Source organism: Balaenoptera musculus, chromosome 16 (assembly GCF_009873245.2).
Source record: "Balaenoptera musculus isolate JJ_BM4_2016_0621 chromosome 16, mBalMus1.pri.v3, whole genome shotgun sequence".
Taxonomy (NCBI): Eukaryota; Metazoa; Chordata; class Mammalia; order Artiodactyla; family Balaenopteridae; genus Balaenoptera; species Balaenoptera musculus.
Window position 1 is genome coordinate 79,680,642 of NC_045800.1, and position 19,747 is coordinate 79,700,388.

Genomic DNA, 19,747 nt, shown 5'->3' on the forward strand with positions numbered 1-19,747 from the left:
TTTAAAAGGAGTTTACTGAGGTATAGTTTCCATTTACAAAAAAAAAAAAAGAGGCAAAACAAAACCTGCTTTTAGCCTAAAGAGCAACTAGAAATTTTATGACTTCATTATACCAAGAGCTTTCAGTTAACTTTATATATGTATCTATATTAATTCATCTTACATCCAGCAGATAATCTTGCTGTAAATTATTTGCTCATTACACCAATTTGGAAATAGAGGCTTTATCAATTTTGTAAGATACAGTGAACAACTGTAAGACTTAATCTAGCAAAAAAAACCTCTTGGTTTCTTGTTTTTTACGAAAAATTTTGGTTGGAGTATTTTAAGTAAATAGCTTAATTTTTTTGCTATTCAGGAGCTAAGATTGGCTCACAGGAGGCATTTTATTTATATGCTTGTGGACCCAATCATACGTCAATAATGCCATGTAAATATGGCAAGCCTGTGAATGACTACTCCAAATATATTAATAAAGAAATTTTGCAGTGTGAACAAATCAGAGAACTTTTTATGACCAGCAAAGATGTCGACATTGGTCTTCTAATTGTAAGTTTTCATTTTATAAGTTTTAACTTTATAGTAACTGTTATGTATGTTTATTGAATGTGTCATTAGCTGGGAATTAGATTTTTAGAGTTTTTCTTTTTTGTTTCTCAATATTTTCTTTACTTAGAAGTGTTTTTCTTTTTAACTGAAATGCTTTGACCACCTCAGAATTCGTTTTCAGGTTTCAAATTTTCATCTGCTTTTCCTTGGAACTATATTTCTATACTAAGTATCAGTTTAGTTTAGGTTATACCTATTAATCATTTGAGAAAAATATTTATGATATAATGAAAATATAACACGTGTTAGCCTTAAAAAATTGCTTATTACCTTTCTTTCCCATACTTATAAATAAATACTAACTTTTATTTATATTAATTTTAATTACACATATTCAGATTTTAGAATGTTTCTTTCTTTAATATCAATAAAAACTAGGAATTTTGCTTTCAAATTTTTGCTAACTCTGCTTATATGAGACTCTTGATTGCATTTTATACATTATTCTAATATTTTGTTATACTAAATATAGATTAGGAGCTTGTGATGGATATTTTTCATTATAGCAGCTTGGAAACTGACCCTTCATGGTCTTAGAAGATCTGGTAAAAGCTGGTAGGCCTAGCCACGAAACTGTGTTCCTCCTTCTCTTGCTTTCTTATGAGAGGTACAATTATAGGTCAGAGATATTTCTTACTTGGAGACTACTACTTTGGGATATATTTTGTTGTTATTGTTGTGTTAATGAGGTGTATATTTTACAATCAAAATATATTATATTTTAAAGCTGTAACATTTGACTAAAGTAAAGGAGAAGTTCTAGTTCAGATATTTTGTAAAACATATGTAAGTCTTAAGTGGTGTTAAATATATATCTATGGTAAAATAAATATAGAGTAGATACCTGTGGACTTTAACTAAAGATCTGGTATTAGGCACACAATCATTTTCTCCCTAAGGAGTATTTTAAGATGGGGGTTGGGGGCGTTTTGGCTGTCCACTATTATTGAGTGGGGGCCAGGGATTTTAAATATTCTACAGTGCATGGGCGGTGTCATACACCTAAGAATTAATCCCACCCCAAATGTCCCACCGTTGACCAAACATGCTTTAGTGAAATGATTCTCCAAGCAGAATCACCCAGAGGACTTGTTAAAACCTAGATTGCTGGGCCAGAGTTTCGGATGCAGCAGATCTGAAGTGTGGTCCAGGAGTTTGCATTTTTAACAAATCCCGGGTGGTGCTGATGCTCCTGGTTGGGGACCACACATTGAGCATCTCTGCTTTAGGAAGACGAAGGCGCTCGTACAGCAAATGTCTGTTCAAAACATAACTTTAGGGCTTCCCTGGTGGCGCAGTGGTTGAGAATCTGCCTGCCAATGCAGGGGACACGGGTTCAAGCCCTGGTCTGGGAAGATCCCACATGCCACGGAGCGACTAGGCCCGTGAGCCACAACTACTGAGCCTGCGCGTCTGGAGCCTGTGCTCCGCAACAAGAGAGCCCGCGACAAAGAGAGGCCCGTGCACCGCGATGAAGAGTGGCCCCCGCTTGCCGCAACTAGAGAAAGCCCTCACAGAAACGAAGACCCAACACAGCCAAAAATAAATAAATAAATTAAAAAAAAAAAAAAAAAAAAAACATAACTTTAACTCTCTAGTTCTTGGTTAGTCCATTTGTTTTTACAAAAATTTACATATTCTTAATCCTTTTATTTTGCCCAAAAAGAATATAGGTTGTAAGTCATAAAATTCAACAGAAATTATCACAGATAAAAATTATGCAGGTTTTATGGGAAAAGTCTTTTTTTAGAAAGCAGATTTTTTACGCCTGACTTCATTATTTTGGGGTTACGAGGTATGAGTGAGCAGTCAGGCAGAGATGGTGCCCTCCTGGCAAGGCATTGGTGTCAGGTGGGACTTGTTTCAGGTAACTGGGCATTTTATCAGGTTTCTAATGGAAACTACTACAGATACACAATTTTGTTTTACCCAGCATAATCATATACGGTAGACTGTGTAGTCAGTTTAGTTGGTATGCATATATGCTAGGTGATGCCTGATGAAACTATGCTTAAATCACCATGAGTTGAAAATGATCGAAGCCCAAGGCACCCCCGCCCGCCCCGGCTTCTGTGAGAAGATCTTGAATCTACCTGATTTCCCTAAGCTTGAGCTCCTGCAGCTGCCTCCACGGAGAGTGCCTCAGAGTATATTTTGCATTTAAAATTTACCATCATTTTAAAAGTAGTTAATAGAATATTTGACAGACAGCCAGAATCTGATCAAAACTACCCTCTCCATGGGAGAAATACTGAAAGTTCCATTCAATTTCAGTTAGGTATGATGATAGTCTGGAATTTTATTCTAGTAGAAAGAATGATCTAGTTTAGAGTCATGTTTAAATGAGCAGGCAGCCCATGAGCAAATTCAAGACCAAGATACATTGGTCTTGAATACATTGGTCTTCATACAATGAATACATTGACCCAGAGTCTCCAACTCATAGGGTTGTAAAGATTGGTTAATATTTATAAATGCATAGAACAGTGCCTGGCATGCAATGAGTGTGGTATGGGCTTGTTGTTATCGGTGATAATAGGTATAATTTCATGTTTATTCTCAAAAGATCAAAGGTGAAATTTTTCTCAGCCTTGATGTGGTTTACACATATTGATCACTGCTAAATGAAACTGATCTTTTCCTTTGTGGGGAGCTGTCTTGCTTCTCATGTCCATCTTTGTTTAGTGTAGTGTCTCTCTTTTTTAAAACAAAGAAAAAGATTTGTTGGTTGTCTTTTCACTTTGAAATATTCATTTGCTAGTTAATAACTTACTTTTTAAACTTTGTTTAGTTACTGAAGGACAATATTTGTGTTTCAGGAAAATCTTTCAGTTGTGTATACCACTTACTGCCCTGCTCAGTACACCATCTACGAGCCAGTTATTAGACTTAAAGGCCAAATGAAAACCCAACTCTCTCAAAGACCCTTCAGCTCAAAAGAAGTTCACAGCATCTTATTAGAACCTTATCATCTAAAGAATCTCCGACCCACTGAATGTAAAACCCTTCAAGGCATTCTGCACGAGATTGGTGGAACTGGTATATTTGTCTTTCTCTTTGCTAGGGTAAGAATCACTGCTTATAATTTTATTTAAAGAGAAACTACCTCTTTATTATTGATACATTTTAGGATTTCTTTTCGAATACAAATAAAGCTATATATCAACTATATTAAACTTTTAAGATTAAAAAAGCACATATTGTTTAAAATGTCATCAAACTTTCTGCCACAGGTAATTTTTGCTTAAAATTTCTTTTTAATTTATGAAGATTTTAGAAGTTTCCTATTATCCAGAAATGCAATTAGAATAATTAAGTGTTAAATGTACAAGATTTAAAATTGCCAATGAGAAAAAAGAAAAGCATACCATAGTAAAAATATGGAAGAAATGTATTCCTTAAAATAATGTTTGTGAAACTTGTTTTTTCCCTTGAAGCTTCCAGATGCATGGGGAAAAAAAAGGTCAAATAAGTACAAAAATAATGTGTTCGGGTTTGAAGTTTATTTAAAGCGAAGGAGAAATACAAAAATTTTGACTCATGCCATAGGTACTGTTTTAGAGAAACATGTTGAATTATCTGTGCTATTTAGTCATCTGAGGGCCAGCACGATATCTTTCCTGATGCAGAGTAGGCAGTCAATAGTATATATGACTGTTTCAGGGATTGGTAAAATCCAAATAGGGGTACAAATGGTCTCTCTTCTGTACAAATCATTTCTACTTTCTTGTGGTCTGTATCCTTGTTTAATTAAAGCAGCCCTGATCTTTTTTCATCCTCAAAATTTTCTCCTTAAGTATAACTTCTGCAACATTATCATACTGTCTCCCTAACCGGCCTTCTTTCTTTTAACCTTTTGATTAATTTTGCAATAAGAGACATATCAGTGTTTGTTGTTATTGTTACTGTTCTTATAAATATTTGATTAGCATTTGACCCGCCATACTCTAAGCTGTCTGTCTTTCCTCCTTTTCCTTTTTCAGACTTTTTTTTTGCATCTAGTACCTAGTGTTTTAAAATTAAAAGCTTTTCATTTAACTTATCAGCATTTTGTGATCTACTTTTACAGCTTTGTATAATTTCAAAACGGTTTTTCCTCTTTCATCAAGTTATTGAATATAATTTTGTTATGTTTACTGTTACACAGTGACTAGATCCTAGAGAAAATGGTTAATTTTTTATCTTGCATACATATAGGATCTTGCCAATAAGACTTTTAAAGTATGTTTTTACACTTAAAACTTAGAAACTTTGTTCAGTATCCATCCGTTCCTACAAAAATAAAATTCAGTCTCCTTAAAATCCTTACACGTGAGACTTCCCTGGTGGCGCAGTGGTTAAGAATCCGCCTGCCAGTGCAGGGGACAGGGGTTTGATCCCTGGTCCGGGAAGATCTCACATGCCGCAGAGCAACTAAGCCCGTGCGCCACAACTACTGAGCCTGCGCTCTAGAGCCCGCGAGCCACAACTACTGAGCCCGCGAGCCACAACTACTGAGCCCACGCGCCACAACTACTGAAGCCCACGTGCCTAGAGCCCATGCTCCACAACAAGAGAAGCCACCGCAATGAGAAACCCGTGTACCACAACAAAGAGTAGCCCCTGCTCGCTGCAACTAGAGAAAGCCTGCGCACAGCAACGAAGACCCAACGCAGCCAAAAATAAATTTTAAAAAAAATCCTTACACGTATAGCCTGCCTTTTGAGCCTAATGTCCACCATCCAACCAAACAGGCAATCTGCATCCTCCTAGATGTACCGTGAACTTCCAGTCTTCACCTCTCTCCTGACTGTGGCCCACCCTTGGCCACCCATTTATCCCTGCTTCCCAGGGTTTTGCTCTCTCTCCAGGCCATCTTCTCCATGTAGGCTTGCCTGTCCCAAGCAGAGTGCAGTCAGAAGTAGTTTCTATGCTCTCGTGCATTCACAGTGTGTCTCACTCTTCTTTGCCTTTTATCATCATAATAAGGTGTGTGTTTCTTCTATATAGTAGTTTCCAGAAAGCACTGGGGGAATCGAAGTACAATTCACAATCCGTAGTTTCTATACGTACATCTTATCATTTGACCCCCATTGGAGGCAGGTAGCACGCCTATTACTTCTTCATCTCCCACAGCACAGAACACAGATCCCGTTTGTTGAGTGACTAATCATCAAAAATCTGAGGCATTTTGCTGACATTTCAGATCACTAATAAAATGCTGCTGACTTCTAAGGTTATCAGTGTTATTTTAGTCAATTTATAGAATATTTAAGAGACAAATGAACATGGAATTTATGGGGGTTTTTTTGCACTGTGTATTCATTATTTTTTTTTTAACATCATTATTGGAGTATAATTGCTTTACAATGTTGTGTTAGTCTCTGCTATATAACAAAGTGAATCAGCTATACATGTACATATATCCCCATATCTCTTCCCTCTTGCATCTCCCTCCCACCCTCCCTATCGCACCCCTCTAGGTGGTCACAAAGCACCGAGCTGATCTCCCTGTGCTATGCAGCTGCTTCCCACTAGCTTTCTATTTTACATTTGGTAGTGTATATATGTCCATGCCATTCTCTCACTTCGTCCCAGTTTACCCTTCCCCCTCCCCATGTCCTCAAGTCCATTCTCTATGTCTGTGTCTTTATTCCTGTTCTGCCCCTAGGTTCTTCTGAACCATTTTTTTTTTTTTTTTTTTTTTTTAGGTTCCATCTATATGTGTTAGCATACGATATTTGTTTTTCTCTTTCTGACTTACTTCACTCTGTATGACAGACTCTGGGTCCATCCACCTCACTACAAATAACTCAAATTTCGTTTCTTTTTATGGCTGAGTAATATTCCACTGTATATATGTGCCACATCTTCTTTATCCATTCACCTGTCGATGGACACTTAGGTTGCTTCCATGTCTTGGCTATTGTAAATAGAGCTGCAATGAACATTGTGGTACATGACTCTTTTTGAATTATGGTTCCCTCAGGGTATATGCCCAGTAGTGGGATTGCTGGGTCATATGGTACTTCTATTTTTAGTTTTTTAAGGAACCTCCATACTGTTCTCCATAGTGGCTGTATCAGTTTATCAATTTACATTCCCACTAACAGTGCAAGAGGGTTCCCTTTTCTCCACATCCTCTCCAGCATTTATTGTTTGTAGATTTTTTGATGATGGCCAGTCTGACTGGTGTGAGGGGAGAATTTATGTTTTTTAGTTTTGTTTCTTTACAATTCTTAAGTAATTACAAACAGTGTCAGCAATAAAAAAAATAAGCTTTCAAATGAAACTAATGGGTTGATATTACATAATGGAAGATAACCACACATGTTAAATTTTTAGTCTCAACAAATTAGAAAAAATATATCTACTTTTTTTTAGGTTGTGGAACTCAGTATCTGTGAAGAAACTCAAGCATTAGCGCTGAGAATTATACTCTCATTAATTAAATACAACCAACAGAGAATACATGAATTAGAAAATTGTAATGGACTTTCCATGATTCATCAGGTGTTGATCAAACAAAAATGCATTGTGGGCTTTCACATTTTGAAGGTAGGTTCTCATAAAACTTATTCTCAGAGTTTCATATGCAGTGATACCTCTTCATTAAAGTCTTCCAATAATAGAGTTTTGTGTTTCAGTTATTCCTGAAGAAAATGAAGGAAACTCAATAGTATATATTTAATCAAAGTAAGGCTCTTCTGGGTTTTTCATCATTTAAATAATTACATTTTAATTGCCTTTAAAACATTTTAGAAGAGAAAAAGAAAAGAATTAAGATTTTTAGATCTTGATTAGCCAGCGATGTCTCCTTGGCCGACCCCTCATTCTGTAGACTAGTGAAAGTGAAACCCACAGAGAGACCGCTGTTTGCTTCAGCTCCCACAGTTATGGAGGAGAACCTAGTTCCCCAGACACCTAGTGCTGTGCCGTTCCCGCTAGGCAGTGCTGCTACAGAGTTAGCATCTTAAAGCCGTATTAGCTTTTATTGTGATCCAGCTGTCACCATATATGTAAGTACCTTTCTAACTAAAAGCATTTGGTAACATTGTGAAAGTATTTCTCTCTGAGGGTACTAGTACTAAGGCAAAAGACCATGCCTCTTCCCATGCCCCCAAACCCCAACTCTTGAAACTGTCAAGATCCATACATTTGCGGCATGAATGCTTCTTGGAAAAAATTTAAAACCCAACAGATTCATTGAATTTAAAAAATAGGATGTGGTTTCTTTTACCCCGTATTTGAAACTGAATAGTCATTTATAAATATTTGAAATTTGGGGGTTTTCGCATTACTTGAATTGTTTTACAAAACAAGTTAAAGATACTTGGTGAAATGCTGAGTTATTCACTAGTTTTCCTTTGAATTTAATGTTATGACTGCTAAGGTTGAAAGCTTAGTATTTCTGTTGAATTTTTGGATTAACTGATTGTTGATGCATCTTGTATTAATGTTATTTTTCCATAGACCCTTCTTGAAGGTTGCTGTGGTGAAGATATTATTCATATCAGTGAGAATGGAGAATTTAAGTTGGATGCCGAGTCTAATGCTATAATCCAGGATGTTAAACTGCTAGAGGAGCTCTTGCTAGACTGGAGGATATGGAATAAAGCAGAGGCATGTACTATTTTTGTGGTAAAAAAACACTTGTGAATTTACCCTCAACAATTTTTACGTGTACAGTACAGTATTAACTGTATACACTTTGTTGTATGGCACTTCTCTAGAACTTTTTCATCTTGTTGGACTGAAACTCTACCCATTGGACAACAACTCCCCATTTCCCCTGCCCCCAGTCCCTGGCAACCACCATTCTACATTCTGTTTCTGAGTCTGATTACATTAGATACTTAATACAAGTGGAATCATTCAGTGTTTGTCTTTTTGTCATTGGCTTATTTGACTTTGCATTATGTCCTCAAGGTTCATCTGTGTTGTAGCATATGACAAGATTTTTTTCTTTTTTAAGATGGAATACTATCCCATTGTATGTGTATCCCACATTTTCTTTATCTGTTCATCTGTCACGCACACTTAGCTTGCTTCCACATGTTGGCCATTGTGAATTATGTTGCAGTGAACATGGATGTGCAGAGGTCTCTCTGAGATCCTGTTTTCAATTATTTTAGATATGTATGCAGATAAGATTGCTGAATCATATAGTAGTTCTATTTTTAACTTTTTGAGGAACCTCCATACTATTTTCCATAAGAGAAGCACCATTTTACAATCCTACCAACAATGTGCAAGTGATCCAATTTTTTTACATTCTCACCAAACAATTGTTATTTTTTGATAGTGCCTATTCTATAGGGTATGAGGTAATAGTTTGTTGTGGTTTTGATTTGCATTTATTTCCCTGATGATTAGTGATGATGAGCATCTTTTCATATACTTATTGGCCCTTTGCATATCTTCTTTGAAGAGATGTCCATTCAAGTCCTTTGACCATTTTTTAACTGGGTTATTTGATTTTTTGTTAATGAGTTATAGGAGTTCTTTATATATTATGCATATTAATCCTTATCTCATTTATGGTTTGCAAGTATTTTCTCCCGTTCTGTAGGTTGCCTTTTCACTCTGTTGATTGTTTCCTTTGGTGCACAAAAAGGCATTTACTTTTAAATATTCATCCAATCATTCTTTTGGAGAACAGAACAAATTTACCGCTTCAGTGTAATGTTAATTGTAGATGGAAATCTGGAGATTAATTTCTGTGCAAGGTTTTAGACAGCCATGGATAATGCTGATCTGGAGGGTCAGGATCAGAGCTTGGGCTGCTGGTAGTAGCTAGAGCAGTACTCGGCTGGAGAACATTTGAATCAATTGGAGACTTGCATTTACCATAAACTCTGAAAGGGGTCCTGCTAAGAGTGTGGAGAGTCAAGTCAAGGAGAGGGAAATAGACACACTTCTGAGTAAGGGCGCCATGTTACCCAGAAGTCATAGAGCTGTATCAGTATACAGGGCAAGGCTATGAAGTCTTAGCTTCATGATAGGCATAAGGTAAGGAGCATGCTTTGATCTTAGGTCTAGGCAAAGCATCTCAACAGCTGGATGGATCAGGTAGTCTTCACAAGGACCCAGCCAGGGAATGAATATAGGGCTGTTTCCTTTCTGCCCTAGTTATAAGCATAGTCTTCATGGTGTGGCTCATAGAGCCTCCTTAGTTCTAGTTTAGACTGTAGATTGTCCAGAGTTATTTAGCGTATAACAACAGTATCATCAAACGTAATTAAAGACCAATTCAAAGTGTGTACCTTTAGAATTTTTAAAAATTTGGTTACTTCCAAATTTGGCAACAGCCCCCCCAAGATTTACTCACTATCAATAATGAGTTAGGAAGCTGAAGGAAACAGTTCTAATCTGTCATTAACAAAAACAGATTTTGACCAAACATGCTAGAGGAAAGACAATTATTTTTTTGTTCTTCCTATATAAAATTATATTACAAAATTATTGTTATATGAAGAAGCAGTCAAAGAATATGCTCCTGCAAAACACAGGGGGAAAGTATTACAGAGCTGTGTCAGGCAGCTAACTATTGCTTTTTCTGGGTTTTATGGTATTGTCAGTTTCTAAAACTTTCTATTTTGTTGTGATTTCTCATTCTGAATAAATACTTTCAGAATTTAAAAAATCCATATATATATATATATGTATACACACACACACATATATATATGTATAAAAATACACTTAATGTTTCAGGGAAAGAAGGCAAATAAACATAGTGATAGTAAATACAAACAAGTTGGATCAAAGGCAGTATAAATATAAACATGTAATAAAGAAATAGCTCAGTTGTAGATTGGAAGATCAAATCTTAACTAAAAATTGGACAGCTATTTTAGTGTTTCAAAAGAGGATGCTAATTTGAGCATTAAAAAACAGTGTGATTAAAAAACAAAAAATTTTTTGTTGAATTCAAAAGTGATATACACAAATACTTCTATGGGTTTGAAATAAGATTTTCTTTCCTAATTATTTTTTTAGCTGAGTTGTTTTGTTTTTGTTGCTGGTTGTCTGTTTGCTTTGGCACTGCTCTATTTTAGTACTATTTTTCAGGCCTGAATCAAGTTTTCACACTTGGCCTGCCTCGTCTTCCAGTTTTCATGTCTTTTTCTCTCAGGGCACCTTGGCCCTGTCTTATAAAGAGAGAGGCCTCGTTAGAATAGTATGATTAAGTCTATCAATTCCTTGGCCTTTTCATTATTCATTTCCATCGATAATGGCAAGAAAAACAGCAAGACCTGCAACCCAAGGCATTTAATTTTGCTTTTTGTTAATGACTTTGTTGAAAGGTTATTTGGGCTAATAAAATGAGGTGAAGATTATCTTCAGTAGTTATCTATGTAAGATTCCTTTTTCTCTATTACTGTGGATAATTTAAGATGGATTCAGTGTGGGAGAAGCATTTTAAAGCACCTCAAAAGGATGCTAACTGCTGTTTGAAACCGCACACTTAGTAATTGTGCAGAGAATTCTATTATTTGGACTTAAAAGTAAATTAATCCAAAATGCAGAATTTCTACATTGTGTAACTTTTTTTTCAATTTAGTACATCTTGTTCTAAAATTATTTGATTAAATGCTGCATACAGAAATTAGCATTGAAATCTGTACATTTTTAATAATACTCTTTGAAAATAAATTATTTGTAAATAGTTAATATTGATAATGTGTTTCATGTGTTTCTTTTTCTTTTTATAAATTTATTTATTTTTGGCTGTGTTGGGTCTTCGTTGCTGTGTGTGGGCTTTCTCTAGTTGCGGTGAGCGGGGGCTACTCTTCCTTGCGGTGTGCGTCCTTCTCATTGCGGTGGCTTCTCTTGTTGTGGAGCATGGGCTCTTGGCACATGGGCTTCAGTAGTTGTGGCACACGGGCTCAGTAGTTGTGGCTCATGGGCTCTAGAGTACAGGCTCACTCGTTGTGGTGCACAGGTTTAGTTGCTCCACGGCATGTGTGATCTTCCCAGACCAGGGATTGAATCGGTGTCCCCTGAACTGGCAGGCGAATTCTCAACCAGTGCGCCACCAGGGAAGCCCCCTCATGTGTTTCTTTATAATAAATAAATCCCCCAAGATAATTCATCTTTTGAAAATACTGTATATCATTTAATGCCACGGAAAGGTTAATATAGTAAAGCACCTAATGCAATATTGCATTCAGTATAAGTATTTAGAAATGACCTATTGTTAAAAAAAATAATAGTCTGGGAATAAATTTTAAGATTTACTTTTTCAGACAAATTTAATCTTTGACCCTGAGTATATACACAGTGTTTAACTGATGCATTGCATGTCTTCTAAAAAGCATGCAGCATGTTTTTAAGTAACTCTGTGCTAATTGGTATGTGTTTCTTTTCTCAGCAAGGTGTTTGGGGAACTCTGCTGGCAGCCCTAGAAGTCCTCCTCAGAGCAGATCACCAGCAGCAGATGTTTAATATTAAGCAGTTACTGAAAGCTCGAGTGGTGCATCACTTTCTACTGACCTGCCAGGTTTTGCAGGTACTTTTCATGTAACTTTACTTCTGGAGATATTTTCTGCGATGATTTCTGTTTAATAACTCAACGCTATGGACTCAGATTTTTGAGGGACTTTCAGCGAGGTTATTTTCTGTCTGCCCTGCTTTCCAGGATCCCTTCTTTCAGCTGATAGTATCGGAGTTTTTTAACCCCTGCCTCTTGTAGCTTGACCTTTCCTAACTCAGTTACAAAAGAAAAACTTCTAAATTCCGGAGATATTTCCTTATGTTGGGGTAAAATAATAATTTTGTAGTCTCTTGGACATCAACAGTAGTGATATTTTAACTTGTTCCATATTCCTTCAATAACAAGTACCAGTATGTGTTGTTTTAATAAGTGCGTATTTGTTGAAGATCTGTTATATGTACTAGAATTAGTATACTGAAAATATATCAAAAATATTATATCAGGGCTTCCCTGGTGGCGCAGTGGTTGAGAGCCCACCTGCCAATGCAGGGGATGTGGGTTCGAGCCCTGGTCCAGGAAGATCCCACACGCTGCGGAGCAGCTGGGCCCCTGCGCCACAGCTGCTGAGCCTGCGCCCTGGAGCCCGTGAGCCGCAACTGCCGAGCCCGCGTGCCACAGTTACTGAAGCCTGCGTGCCTAGAGCCCGTGCTCCGCAACGAGAGAGGCCACCGCAGTGAGAGGCCCGTGCACCGCAACGAAGAGTGGCCCCTGCTCGTCGTAACTGGAGAAGGCCCGCGAGCAGCAACGAAGACCCAATGCACCAAAAATAAATAAATAAAATAAATAAATTTGTTTTAAAAAAAATTATATCAAAAAGTGGCACTAACTTCACCAGTCACGTTGTAGGGCCTGTGCTGCGGCCTGGCTTCTAGTTCAGTTATTTTCTCTGCCTTCACAGGTGTCTGGTTTTAGCTTGGTTGGTGTATTGAACTATTTTTCAAGTTAGTTTGATTTTTCAGGGTCTGAGGCATATATTAGAACTCTATCAAGTCAGATAAGGACAGATGTTCCATGGGATCAGTAATCGTTTCTTTGTTTTAAATGCCTTTGTTTCAGTTGCACTACTGGCTTCTTATTGTACTTGGGATAAAATCCAAAATCTGTGACAACTTCTGTAAGAAGGCTTGTAGGATCTAGCCACCGCTCCAGCAGCATCTTATACCGCTGCAGGCCCACCCCACCCCCAGCCTTGTTTCCCTTCCTTAAGCAAGTGAGCCTCTTTCCCACTGCAGGGTATGTGATGTTCTTTCCAACTGAAAAGTTATCCATCCCATTCTTTTCATCTGGCCAACTCCTGCTTATCCTTTTGTGCCTCAACTTAAAATCACCTTCCTGAGAGAAGCCTTCCCTGCCCTTTCTGTCTAAATTAACCCTTTCTCCTTCCTGCACTTACTCTCACTCTGCCCATATACGATTTGTTAGTTTTATGTCATTTAGGACATTATGGTTTATTTCTCTCAGCAAACTTCCTGAGGGCAGGGATAAGGTTGTTACAGTTTGTTGATCACACTGTAATCCCAGTACCTGAAACACATAAGCACACAATAAATAATTTTTGAATGAATGAATTGTGAAAAAAGCAAAACAAAAACATTTAATGCCTTTCTTGGCCCCTGTGGTAAATGAGACTGTTGTCTTCAGGAATACAATACAGTGATCTCTCAGACCCCTTGCTTACTGAATGTTTTATGTATCACCTATGGGTCAGTTTTCCTCTAACTCACTTTCTTTGTCTATCCATTTTGAAACTCGTTGGCCAGTTTTAAGTGAGTTCATATGACAGTGTGAAGTTCTTATTCAGTCTTTCCATGTCAGAAAAGTGACACTTATCAACTTGGAGATTTCAATAAGTATTCTGACTTCCATTTTATTTATAAAAAGGCTAGAAAAATTCAGGTACCAATTTCTTTTAATGAAAGTATATTTCTTCACCCTTCTTTATTCAGAGAGCCTGTTTGTCAAGTTAACAGTTATTTATTAATGATAGCTTTATGTTAGGTATTGTGAGAAGTATATAAAGAATGGAACTTAGTCTTTGCCTTTAAGGTATTTGAGTGTAGTTAAGGAAGATTAATAAATTGGCAGTATATTGGTTGTGAGGTAGTCTCATTAGTCCATGAGTACAGTGTAAAGAACCTGTAGGAGATTTAAAATGGGAGTGTAAAAGTAAGGAGCAGCCAAAGCAGTCTTGAGGGAAAAAAAACGGAGCTGGAGGAATTAGACTCCCTGACTTCAAACTATACTACGAAGCTACAGTAATCAAGACAATATAGTACCGGAACAAAAACAGAAATATAGATCAATGGAACAGGATAGAAAGCCCAGAGATAAACCCACGCACCTTGGTCAACTAATCTATGACAAAGGAGGCAAGGATATACAATGGAGAAAAGACAGCCTCTTCAATAAGCGGTGCTGGGAAAACTGGACAGCTACATGTAAAAGAATGAAATTAGAACACTTCCTAACACCATACACAAAAATAAACTCAATATGGATTAAAGACCTAAATGTAAGACACCGGACACTATAAAACTCTTAGAGGAAAACATAGGAAGAACACTCTTTGACAGAAATCCCAGCAAGATCTTTTTTGACGCACCTCCTAGAGTAATGGAAATAAAAGCAAAAATAAACAAATGGGACGTCATGAAACTTAAAAGCTTTTGCACAGCAAAGGAAACTATAAGCAAGATGAAAAGACAACCCTCAGAATGGGAGAAAATATTTGCAAACGAATCAACGGACAAAAGATTAATCTCCAAAATATATAAAACAGCTCATGCAGCTCAATAGTAAAAAAACAAACAACCCAATCAAAAAATGGGCAGAAGACCTAAATAGACAGTTCTCCAAAGAAGACATACAGATGGCCAAGAGACACATGAAAAGCTGCTCAACATCACTAATTATTAGAGAAATGCAAATCAAAACTACAATGAGGTATCACCTCACACCAGTCAGAATGGGCATCATCAGAAAATCTGCAAACAACAAATGCTGAAGAGGGTGTGGAGAAAAGGGAACGCTATTGCACTGTTGGTGGGAGTGTAAATTGATACAGCCACTATGGAGAACAGTATGGAGTTTCCTTAAAAAACAAAAATAGAACAACCATATGACCCAGCAATCCCACTACAGGGCACATACCCAGAGCAAACCATAATTTAAAAAGACACATGCACCCCAATGTTCATTGCAACACTATTTACAATAGCCAGGTCATGGAAGCAACCTAAATGCCTATTGACAGATGAATGGATGAAGAAGATGTGGCACATATGTACAATGGAATATTACTCAGCTATAAAAAGGAACGAAATTGGGTCATTTGTAGAGACGTGGATGGACCTAGAGACTGTCATACAGAGTGAAGTAAGTCAGAGAGAGAAAAACAAATATCGTATATTAACGCATATGTGGAATCTAGAAAAATGGTACAGATGAACTGGTTTGCAAGGCAGAAATAGAGACACAGATGTAGAGAACAAACGTATGGACACCAAGTGGGGGAAGTGCGGGGGGGTGGGATGAATTGGGAGATTGGGATTGACATATGTACACTAATATGTATAAAATAGAGAACTAATAAGAACCTGCTGTATTAAAAATACAATTCAACAAACAAAAGTAAGGAGCAAATAATGGAGGAGATGTAACGGCAATTAATAGGGCTTGATTCTGTTTAAATAGAAGCTGCAAAAGAAGTCAAATATATAATGTAAAATTTCAAGCTGGGAGACCAGAAGAATGATTGTGTCATCAAAGAAAGCAGTATTGAACATGAATTGAGCAAGACTTGAGCATTCTGCACGTGAGATTACGGTGGGATGCTCAGCGACACTGACCGCCAGGCACTTGGATGTGCAAGATTGGAGCTGGGGAGAGAGTAGAACTTGTTTGCATTGATGTGTTCGTGAAGCCATGGGGATAGACAAGCACTACAAGATACACAAATGTAGTGAAAGGATCATAGGGAGTTGAGGTTTGCATCTCAGAAAATATCCATTTTCAGGGCATGAAACAGGAAAAAGGAGCTGTTGAGAGTGATATAGAAAGAATAGTCCAAAAAAAAAAAAAAGTAGTTGAAAAGATAAAGAAGTACCAGGAAGCCCAGCAAAGTGAAAGCCAAGGGTGGGCAGAGGGAAGAGAACCTGCCCAGACAGAGGTGGTCTCTAGAACCAAATAAGGTAGAAAGTTCCAAGAAAATGTGGACAGACAAAAGGCCATCAACTTGGAAATTCTTAATGGCTTATAAGATTTCAGCGGAGTGAAGACAGCAAGAACCAGATTTCTGGGGACTTTAGGCAGCATGTGTGGTGGATCATTGGAAGCAGTGAGAATTTAAAAGTGTTTTTATTAAAAAGTCCAGCAGCAAAAGAAAAGAGAAACAGAATGTTAACAAAAGCTTCCCAACAGGTCAAGTTAAGGGATTTTTTTTTTTTTAATGAGATAGGTTACCAGTGACTATTTGTAAGGAGTCAGTGGAGAGGGCAAGATTGAAGAAACATAAGCTGGGATGAACTTAGGAATGAATAATTGAGGTTGGGAAGTCACAAGGGGTGCGATTTAGAAAAAAGACAAATGGCTGTGGGAGAAATAACGCTGAATTGCACGTTAGGACACCTGTATTCTTGTCTTGGCTTGGCCACTTGGCCATTGTGAGATCTTGACAAAGGGGTTTTGTGCTTACTTTTGTAGACTCGGTGTTCTCTTCTTAAATCTGAGGTAGTAAGACTAAACTGTGTCAAAGTTAACATCTAGATTTTACGTTTTCTGATTGACCAGTACACAAGAGCAGATGAAGAAGAGTGGATGTAGAGATATATTGTATATATGGACAGACAGGAAACGTGAGGAGGTTTACCTCTGGTAGCCTTGATCTAGAGGCCAGCTGCTGCCTATTGGGGAGGTTGGGGTTGGAGAATATAAATAGTTTATTTATATCCGTCTTTATTTTTGGTAATTACTTGGCATTCTGCCAAGTCTCATTATTCCAGGCAGTAGATGTTGCAGTAGAAAGAGATCAGATGTCTGAGTTTGAGTTAATGGCTGCACTACTCTGACATGTTTTCTATGTGGTTTAAGTTAGTCATATAACCACTTTGGGCCTCCGTATTCTAGAAATGATGGATAAAACCTCTCAGAGCTGTTGTGAGAAATAACTTTGTAGACTGGAACATAGTGTATTCATGTAATCAGTTTTGCCTGTCAAAAAATTTCCCTTCTGAACCCATAGTAGTAGTAGCAGAAGTAGTAGTAGTAGTAGTGATAAGAGTACTAATAGGGGGCTTCCCTGGTGGTGACGTGGTTGAGAGTCTGCCTGGTAATGCAGGGGACACGGGTTCGCGCCCTGGTCTAGGAAGATCCCACATGCTGCGGAGCAACTAGGCCCGTGAGCCACAGCTACTGAGCCTGCGCGTCTGGAGCCTGTGCTCCGCAACAAGAGAGGCCACGATAGTGAGAGGCCCGCACACCGCGATGAAGATTGGCCCCCGCTTGCCACAACTGGAGAAAGCCCTAGCACAGAAACGAAGACCCAACATAGCAATCAATCAATCAATAAATCTTTAAAAAAAAAAAAAAAAAAGAGTACTAATAGTAGCCTAACATTTATATGGGGACATTGGTTTTAATGAATTTTAATAGCAGGGTTGCTTGAATTGAGAAATAACAACTCAATTGTATGGTAAATATGGTCAGTCTGGAGTAGTAAACCAACACAGTTCTATCTTAAACAGAATTATCTTGCTTCAGTGAGAAATGTTAGTTAAGTTGACAGTTCTCTTTAAATCTAAAGAGAGTGTTTACTTTTTTCAGGAACACAAAGAGGGGCAGCTTACATCCATGCCCCGAGAGGTTTGTAGATCATTTGTGAAAATTATAGCAGAAGTCCTTGGGTCTCCTCCAGATCTGGAATTATTGGCAGCCGTCTTCAGTTTCCTTTTAGCAGCTCACCCTCCTACCAATACTTACGTTTGCCATAACCCTGCAGGCTTCTACTTTTCTTTGCACATAGGTAGGTATGATCATTTTTGTTAGGTCTTGGCTGTTTCCACTTTTGTTTCTTCCTTCCCGCTTGATTTGTGTTTGTTTGATATATATTGAATGGCCTCTGTGCTAGAAACTAATTACACACTGGGATTGGGACAGGGCAGAGGGCCATAAAATGAACCAGACATAGTCTCTGCCTTCAGAGGGCTTAAATGCCAAGAGGCAAGGGGAGATATATATGCTGAAATAATTATAATAAGAAACAATATCTGGTAAGTACGTAAGAGATGCAAAAGAAGAACTAATTAGATTTCAGAAGAGTTAGGGTTTCATCAGACAGGTATGGAGAGAGATTTAATAGATTAATATCTGCCATGGGCATTGCAGAATTTAAGTAAAATTTAATAGGTAGATTGGAGAATTAGCATTCCAGGTGAAGAGAATGACTTAAAGGGAGGAAAAATAGAAAGAGAAAATAAAGAATAATGAATTTTACCTAATATAGGGGATTTATAAAGGAGTAGTGAGAAATAATACCATAAATATAGTTTGGGACCATCATTTATTCTACCCCACCCAAGCTCATATTAAACGAGTCCTTGAATGTAAGGTCAGAGAATTTGAACTTGTATTCTAGTTGGGGGTAATTGAAGGATTTTGTTTTGTTGTGTTTGTTTTGAGCCAAGGAATACAATGTAAGTAAATTATTACAGTAAAATTCAGTATAGAGAAACCACCTGCATAGAAGTGAGTTGAAGCTCTGGGAACAGATGAGACCACTGAAGAAAAGTGTGGAGAGAGAGAGAAGGAAAAAGGAAGCTAAGGATGGAACTGTTGGTGATAATACTATTCAGAGGGTGGAACAAGAAAGAGTAATCTCAGTGTAAAAGAAAGATGGAAGAATCAGAGTTTTAAAAGAACTAGGAAAAGGTGATGTGGTAAGAAAGCAAGCAAGAGTATACCTGTGAGAAAGCTAGATAGTAAATTTAGAGAGGGAAGCTGGTTGTGCAACAGCCATTTTAAGCAATATAATAAGTGAATAAAATGATTCCGCCGCAGTAAAAATCCAAGTGAAATTATACAGCATGACTTTGTGTTAGGTTCAGCTAACATTTAGTGAATAAAGCAATGCCAAGATTCTGGTAGCACAGGGCTGTTGCAACGATGGGTAAAATGTGGTCGCCTCCCTTAAGGAGTTTACAGTCTAGTAGAGGGGAGAGAGACATAAACAGGTAAGTATACCATGTGGAAAGCACAGCGATGTCAATATTTCATTTTGGGTAGCATAGAGCATGGCGAGGGGATATTTCCTGGAGGTGGTGACGCCTGCTCTGAGTCTAAAGGCTGAGTAGGAGTGGAAGGGAGGGGCCTTTCAGGCAAAGCGAACAGCTTGGTTTTGCTGAAGTATAATACAAGCAAAAAGGCTGGTAGAAGGGTGTGGAGACAGGTCATGGAGATTCTTGTAGCGGTAAGGAGGCAGCAGAAGGCCACTGGAAGGTTTTAAGCAGAGATTGACATTTGATAGAGAGAAGGCTGGTAGCTATGAGGATTTGAGGGTGACCAGAGGTCCATCACGGATACCATTTAGAAGTCTGAGGTAATAATCCAGGTGAGGGGGATAAGAGCCTGCCTTATAGCGCTATGCTAAGGATGAGAAGAGTTCCA

At 37.8% G+C, this 19,747-nt stretch overlaps 1 protein-coding gene across 1 annotated transcript in view; it reads left to right on the top strand.

Annotated features, from left to right (window-relative positions):
- LYST (lysosomal trafficking regulator) overlaps positions 1-19,747 on the top strand; it is a 160,661-nt gene that overhangs the window by 45,530 nt on the left and 95,384 nt on the right. The window contains exons 16-21 of the mRNA XM_036828433.1: positions 359-549; positions 3,429-3,674; positions 6,973-7,146; positions 8,062-8,211; positions 11,966-12,103; positions 17,909-18,107. Of these exons, the coding sequence (XP_036684328.1) occupies positions 359-549; positions 3,429-3,674; positions 6,973-7,146; positions 8,062-8,211; positions 11,966-12,103; positions 17,909-18,107 (1,098 nt within the window). The remainder of the gene's footprint in view (positions 1-358; positions 550-3,428; positions 3,675-6,972; positions 7,147-8,061; positions 8,212-11,965; positions 12,104-17,908; positions 18,108-19,747) is intronic.